Raw genomic sequence first — 7,761 nt, forward strand, 5'->3', positions numbered from 1 at the left:
GCCAGGAGATGGTTAGCCTAGCCTAGCCTAAAACCTGAAAAGAAGGGAAAAAGCTAACCTGGCTCTGTCCAAATGTAGGCTACCCTTTAAAACATACTTGTCAACACTGTGTATCATTTGTTTAATCCGTACAAGAAAATGGCAATTCACTGTTTTACAAGCAGTTGGCAACTGCTCCCATGAACTAGTCTGGCACACAACCCCACATAAAACAGCAAATTGGCATTTCTACAATACACTGATTAAACAACCAAGACACAACCTGTTAATTAATAAGCTATGGAGGTGCTTATGGGTAGTTAGTTGGTAATGGTCGGGCTAGCTAATTTCCTCTGTTTCCAGTATTTATGCTAAGCTAAGCTAAGCTAAGAGGATGCTGGCTCCAGCTACATATATGTAACGTAGAGACATGAGAGGTTTGTCACTCTCTGAAAGAAAGTGAATACGTATATTTCCCAAAATGACGAATCCAGACCCAAATGTGCAGATGCTTTCTACTTAATACAGATAGCAGTCAGTCATTAGTAGATGGAGCCTGACAGTCTCGCTTTGTCTTCATTTTTCCCTCCTCCTCCTCTTCTCCCGGTTCACCTCTGTCTTCTGGACACCTACGTACACAATATTCCAATGTGGAAAACACACTGGAACATGGCTTAGCAAAGCAACACAGACATAAGACGTACAGACGGTGTACCCTGACCCAATGACGATATCCCATCTCTTCTAATGTCCCACAACAGTTCAGATCTTGTTTGCTCTTTAATTTGATTAAAGACTGCTTTTCCTCTTCAGCTCGCCTTTACTGGCTGGCTGGCTCTCTCCCACCCACATACTATATGTACACATGTAAAACCACATTTTGATTGGGGGAACAAATAGCATGCCATTTATTCTTTGTTTAATCAAGTCTCAAATAAAACACTAATTTTCCTCGAACGGATCTTTACAACAAATAAAACTTTTATTGTTCAATATAAGTATCTGCAAGCAGCAGATGTTTCTCTGAAACACAAGCCTGCTTTTACGGTATTTAACCTTCTATATATGAGGTTAGGGTTAGCATTTAGCTCAAAGCACCGCTGTGCTTAATTAGCCTCACAGAGACAAAATGGCTGTATAGGCATAAGCACCATTTGAACTGGATTTATTTCTCTAGGAGAGGTGAGCTGATTTTAACATTAACTATGCTGATCAGTGATTTTCATCTAGTCCGGACAGCAAATGTAGGTAGTTTTTCACCCCTAACCCAGTAATAAACAGTATTGCTGTGAACTTACTGGTCCACCTGTAATTTAAACCTTTCCAGAGCTTTATTTTTTTATCAGCTCAGTGTGAAATTTGAAAATGCAAATCCATTGACACCAACATAAAGGCCTATTTGAAAACCAATATGACAACAGACTTAAATTAAAGCCATCAGGAGGTCAAGACCCTGTACAAGCTCATCAAATGGTGCTGTTGTACAGTAATGTCAGCTTAAGGTTGGTGCTGATTATGTCTTTTGGCTAGGCCTGCAAAAAGTCAATGTAAGTCTATTACAGACATATCCTGTAATTTCACAATGGTTAAAGTGTCATCCGGAACCATGAGGGTACTTACCCCAGAAATATTAATCTTTGTTTTGTTTGAAACAATGTTTGGTTTAGAAATTGTCCTCAATTTTGTCTCCGGATTCTTTATTGTTATTGTCAGCTTAATTATCTCAATGTAATGGTAAACCTTCAGAAAGAGACAGCTACAGACAGAAATAATATTTCAAACAATAGGATGCTTTTTTTGGGAACATTGATAAATAAATTGTGAAAGAATCAATGCAAATGTGTTTTTCTGCTGTAATGCAATATTTTATCCTTGTGGCCTTGATCCAATTACTGTGGCTGTGCAGTTCATCAACAATTATCTTCATAAATATTGATATTCATCAGTATTTCCTCAGACTGCCACCTCCTCTGATCCCTGCGTCCTTCGCCTCCATCTGTCTCGGAGTTTCTGGAGAAGTTTAAGTGCAGGTTCTGTATACTGCCTGTTAGCTAGGCCAAGCACCAGCGGCACCACTGCCATGCTTCCGATACCGGTGCACGACAGCACGATGTGAGTGGTGGAGCTCCACTTGGTGTCTGTGATCAAGAACACTATGCAGACGTGCATGTAAATGAGGTAGGGAACCCAGCATGCGAGGAACGTCAGAGACACTGCCACCACGCAGCGAGTGTACCGCAGGTTCATCCTCTGCTCACAGTCTGAGGCTTGAGCTCCCCGCTCTACTGAACGGTGGAGACGACAAATGTCCTTCAGCTGGCCTCGGGTGATCCATAAAACATGGCCAGTCATGCCGGCAATGGTAAGAATAGCAGGTAAGACGACTCCATACACCTCCAAGTAGATAAACGCGTTGGGAAATACTCGCCTGTACGAGCAGCAGGTGGTTCCGTTTGTTGAACAGCTGGAAAGTGCCGTTTTATTTTGGCTACTTGCACAACAGTCGTTCCAATCTGCTCCTGTCCAGTTATTCCAACCAAAGGCAGGTAGAGCTGCGAACAGGAGTGGCGGCGCCCACACCACAAGCAACGCTAGAGGAAAACTGCGATGCATCCACAAGTTATTGTAATGCAGGGGGTCGACGATGCAAATGTAGCGCTCATAGTGTACCATTACCAGGTTGAAAAGGAACGCCAGGAAGAGGAAGTTTGGGAAAACGTGAGCCACCAGGCAGGAGCAAAAACTTAACTCCCGGTTCAGACCCATTAATGGGATGAAAGGCAGCGCCACGCCCGTGCACAAATCTGCCACTAGCAGGCTTAGGAAGAAGTAGTTGGGCGTGTTTTGGAGCTGGCGGTTCCAGGTGATGCCAAAGATGATGACGAGATTGGCCAGGATGATGGAGGTCGACAGCGGGATGGTGATGGCATAGATGAGCTGCTCCTCAGAGACCAGAGCAGAGATGTCCATCATATGTGAAATCTGCAGACTCGGTCCCATTTGCAGGCCAGATCCAGTCCCATCAAGGTACAGCTACCCTGTAGTGAAGGAGGACCATTATTAAAGCAGTGGGCGGTTGTGGGTGCCACAAAAGCTGAGGGTAGGATGAGGATTAGATTGATGACAGCTACATGCATAATATCAAGTGAATTGAGAGTTTTTACTGACCTTTTTTGTGAAAGAAACTTGCAGTGGAAATGCAATTGAGCGTTGATGAAAAAAATAGATCAGTAGAAAACACAGCATGTGATGGATCAAACCATCAATCAAACCAGACCAGAAATGGAGGAGTAACTGCAAAGCTCAGAACAAGAATACTTCAGATATTCAAGAAGATAAAAGATTTAAAAAGATACATCCATCCAGGCACTCCACAGGTATACAAACCTCTTGAAAGATACAATCTCACAGTTCAACATTCAGTTGAGCTCAAGCCTAGCCATGCTACTATCACAACAAAACAACTATCATGGAAAATATGTTTCGAGACTGCTCTCAGGTGGAGAGCGGAAAGAAGGAGCTTAGAGATGATTTATTCTCACTACATCTAGAGGGATGAAGAGGAAGTCGGTGTCAATGACACATCAGAAGATTAAGATAAAATGAACACCTCAACACTTAAAGTAGCAGAAGATGGAAAATTTATTATGTTATATATACTATTAGCTGCAGTACCTTTATTAAATTTCCCACTTTAATAAATTTATTTGGGCAAGAAACAGTTTATATATATATATATATCAGATATTTTCTTTGGTGTCTTTGTATGAGAAGAGAAGATAAGCCAATAAAGACACAAAGAACAGGTGCAACACAACAAATATAGCCTGCCGGTTTCCTGTCTGTCATGCCTTGACCACTGAAACAAATTTAGCCCCTTTGTTAGCTAACGGCCGAGATAAGAGCACGCGTTGATGAATGTGAGGCCACTGTCATTCAGTAATTCATCAGCAGGGACTCTGGAGTTAGCTAACAGGCTATTGGACTCTATTATATTATAGAAAGTGATACAATGTCCTGGAGATAATTTAATTTAATTATTATTATTATCTGACTTTATGTCCCTGTATAGTCAGGGGAAATGTTCACAGATTCTCACAGTGAACTACTATGAAGCACATCTACTGGATATGTTACACATATTTTTATCTACATAATTTTTATCTACATACTTTATGATTACACTTTATTATCTTTAGTTATCTCAATGTGTCATGCTTTAAGGTTTTTAAAACACTGGTATTATTTGCAACTGTGCAACACTTGTTTATATGCAAGCGTGAACATTATAAATGGTAATGGCGTTAAAAGTAAATATTGCAACATGCCAGTGTTTGCAATGTCCACATACATTAAATACAATTTGCAGGTAAGCATGCTCAATGAAGACAATTTGATGATATCAAAGCAGTTTAAGCAAATACTGGCTTTAAAGGGTTTTCAACATTACTGCTAAATGCAATTTTGTTTAATTTTATGCTTTCTGCTTGGCTATGTTGGATTTATCTGTAACTTAAATTTTTCCTTAATTGTATTATATTTTCCACAACTTTCTTCTAATAAGAGGCACTTGCAATACATAGGAGCCACTGTTTTTTCATGCATTGAAATGCTGCGTCACATTACAAATACTTCAAATTATTTGTAATCCTGTAATCCATGTAATGTCAAAAAGGATTTTACAGAGTAGCAATGATATGACTTAAAACAAATCACTAGATGTACATAATGATCTGTTGCAAAATATTAACTTTTTCTAAACAAAAAGCAACAAAACTGTCTTTTTACCTTTTAGGGATGAACAATCCAGTCATGTATCCATTGACAAAGGAAATGCAAATAAAATACAGCTTCCCTCTCCCGTTAACTTCAAGCCTGTTCCTCTGCTTATCATAATCACCTGCATAAGCATTAACAAGGTGCAGCCTCCACCATAAACTAGAGGAGCTTCTTCTTTCTTCTTCTTTATCCTTTCAGTCAAGACACCCACAAACTACAAGAGAAACAGAGCTAGCAGCCAAGTGTGAGGCTCTTCCTCTCAGATACTTTAAAGGGGAAGTGCACACTGAAGGAGGAGGAGGGAGGAAGTACCAGCAGTTGTATATTTGTCTTTTCCTGAAGGGAGGTCGCTGGTCATGCTGAGGATGAGGAGGCAGCAGTGTCCATTAAATCTTGTTCTGCTGTTTCTCTTCTTTGTATTCTCTTTCATCCATCAGCCCCTGGCAGACTGTTTTTCACCACTGTCCAGGGTAACAGAGTACATATATGAAGTGAATAGGATAGAAAGCTGTTATCACCACAGCCCGAAAAGGATAAGAAAACATTCCTGGTTAACATCCGTAGCCTGGAATGTGATTTGGTTTCACACCTTCTGTGATGGCCTTCAGACGCTTCTGCAACATGTATCCTAGATATTTATAAACCTCAACTTAAAGCTCTGTTAGCCAAAAAAGGAAGTGAAAGTCAAGTGACATTTCATTTGTTACACTTTTACAAGCCAGGAAAGAGTGCTTAACTAACATACAATAACAGAGTTTATTAATACATTCTAGCAGACACAAAATCCAGTAAGGATAAAAACAAACAACAAAGTTTTATTTGCTGAAGCCCTTCAGGCCAAACGAGAATCAGATCGACCTCGAGTGAAAACACGGTATGCATCAGAAAGGCTGTAGTCACGGAGAAATCGCCACTTTGTTTTGAAACAGACACAGAGTTGGATTTCATCCTATTGAACATCTAAACTTCACATTACTGCAAAGCATGTGTTAAGTTCGCTCAAATTAAATAACATTAGCTTGCCGGCTAATGCCGAGCAGTTGCTAACGTTATCCGGTGCGAAATACTGCAGTTGTATAGCTTTCCACATTAGTTCACCAGCTAACTTGATCCATACTTCTATCCTGTGTATCACCGGTATTATGTCAAAGTGATGATTTTAGAGTGTAAGAAACGATGTTTACAGTACTAAGCAACTCTGGAGCGATTTGTTCATCCTTTCCCAAGGCAGGAGCAGCCAGCTAACGTTAGCATGGATCCGCCGCTGTTTGCTTCGTTTATTGCTGTTTTACTGATACTCAGGTACATAGTTTTTCCACCGTCTCAGTCGCTTTAACTTACGTGACCCACATAATATACAAAAATTGCAACATAATGACGCAGGACAACAACACAGTGGAAGAACCATTCACTACAGTAATGTTACTTACTGCGGTCTAATTGTTGTAAAGTGTGGCAACAGTCTCATTTACAATATTCAGTCAAGCTTACTAACCGTTTTGTCATCATCCAATACATTTAGCTGTGCTCACATTGCTGAGCCTCAGGTGAAAGATACACAAATAGTGACTGAACAGCGGCAGATGAGCTAATGTATCACGTCAACTAAATACAGTCAATGAAACGTTATCATGCAACGAGCTTCAGCGTCAGGCTGCTAAAAGATATTGTAAAAAATAATAACGTTGTAGTGGGAGTTCACTTAAGTTTCCAGTTGTGTGAAGCTGTGATGTGTCGGATTTTGCTTGCTCATGGGTTCAAACACGTGTACAAGCACACACCAAGTTGCAATCTAAAATCCGCACCACTAGCGGCCGCTGAAAACTACATAAAGCCCTAGGGTTGCCAACCGTCCCTTAAAATATGGAATCTTCCCGTATTTAGAAACTAAAAGACATGTCCCTTATTGAACTAATAAGGGATACTATCTCTCTCTCTCTTATCGACCAATGAAAAGGGCTGTCAGTGTTGCTAAACACATCTGTCGCTCTGCCAGTAAAAAAGACAAAACGTTTACAGAAATATAGAGCAAAGTGGCAAAAAGAAAACAAAGCATTTGTTCGCAGTGAGCGTGAGACTCATGCAATTGGTACTTTTCACATGCTCTCATGCCAAACATCAATTTTGTCTTGCATTAGACAAACAAATGGATAACTTACAACGTCCGTGCGAATTTACTCCACCCAGCTGGTGGGACACAGGCATTCACCGAACACAGATCACATATGGGAGAGTCTAAATGTGCAGAAAGGTTTGAACATGAGCAGAACATTTGCTGAAACACAGGAGCTATAAGACCAGGAGTTTATAAATTGTTAAAATGAATTTATTTATCACTAATGTGAATATAGGTGCCAGAAGCACATTTTAAGGTTACTTCCCTAGACCATGACACAAGAGAGGAGGGAAGAATAAATCATGAAAGAAAAAAAAGTCTTTTATAGGCCTACTGTATTATATTCTGTTACGTTTTTATATTTTATATATTATATCTATATTATAGTTATCTGCCAGCGGAGTTTTGTGTTTCCCTTTACATAACGTAAATAAAACATTTCCACCATAAATTGATGCAGGAAAGGCAGAAATTTGTGCAGAAGATTTCACCAGAATGCAGGAAATTAAGTGTGGTAGTACCCCCAGACCCCCCACTTAATAAGTGTCTCCTCCGTTGCAACATGGATCAGGAGTGAATCATAAGAGGAACGAGGCTTCGGAGGACTCAGGGAGCTCTCACAGTTTTTTGTTCACCTACATTTTGCACAGCGATGAACAGGAAAAAATATCTTGCTTAGCTAGATATGTCGTATGAGTAGGACTTGTTACAACCAAACAGATTGTATATTTAGGTACAGTATACACTCACCTAAAGGATTATTAGGAACACCATACTAATACTGTGTTTGACCCCCTTTCGCCTTCAGAACTGCCTTAATTCTACGTGGCATTGATTCAACAAGGTGCTGAAAGCATTCTTTAGAAAGGTTGGCCCATATTGATAGG

The 7,761-nt window shown here is 40.1% G+C and overlaps 1 protein-coding gene across 4 annotated transcripts; it reads right to left on the reverse strand.

The window, feature by feature from the left end:
• Positions 1–1,748: 1,748 nt before the first annotated feature.
• On the reverse strand, positions 1,749–6,225 carry gpbar1 (G protein-coupled bile acid receptor 1). 4 transcript variants are annotated; one of them, XM_046044249.1, is made up of 3 exons: positions 5,071–6,225; positions 4,768–4,972; positions 1,749–3,273 (listed from the first exon to the last, which is right to left on the reverse strand). In XM_046044249.1, the coding sequence occupies exon 3, from the start codon at positions 2,977–2,979 to the stop codon at positions 1,933–1,935; it is 1,047 nt and encodes a 348-aa protein (XP_045900205.1). In that variant the 5' UTR covers positions 2,980–3,273; positions 4,768–4,972; positions 5,071–6,225; the 3' UTR covers positions 1,749–1,932. The 4 variants fall into 4 exon arrangements, with proteins under 4 accessions (XP_045900205.1, XP_045900220.1, XP_045900198.1 ...); XM_046044264.1 differs by having other exon boundaries at positions 1,749–3,017; positions 3,148–3,164; positions 4,880–6,225; XM_046044242.1 differs by having other exon boundaries at positions 1,749–3,017; positions 3,148–3,164; positions 4,768–6,225.
• Between the last annotated feature and the right edge of the window lie 1,536 nt (positions 6,226–7,761).

This window comes from Micropterus dolomieu, linkage group LG01 (assembly GCF_021292245.1).
Source record: "Micropterus dolomieu isolate WLL.071019.BEF.003 ecotype Adirondacks linkage group LG01, ASM2129224v1, whole genome shotgun sequence".
In the NCBI taxonomy this organism is placed as follows: domain Eukaryota; kingdom Metazoa; phylum Chordata; class Actinopteri; order Centrarchiformes; family Centrarchidae; genus Micropterus; species Micropterus dolomieu.

Coding starts and splice junctions, on each gene's coding strand:
- gpbar1 (XM_046044249.1), bottom strand. CDS start 2,979: ATGGGACCGAGTCTGCAGATTTCACATATGATGGACATCTCTGCTCTG.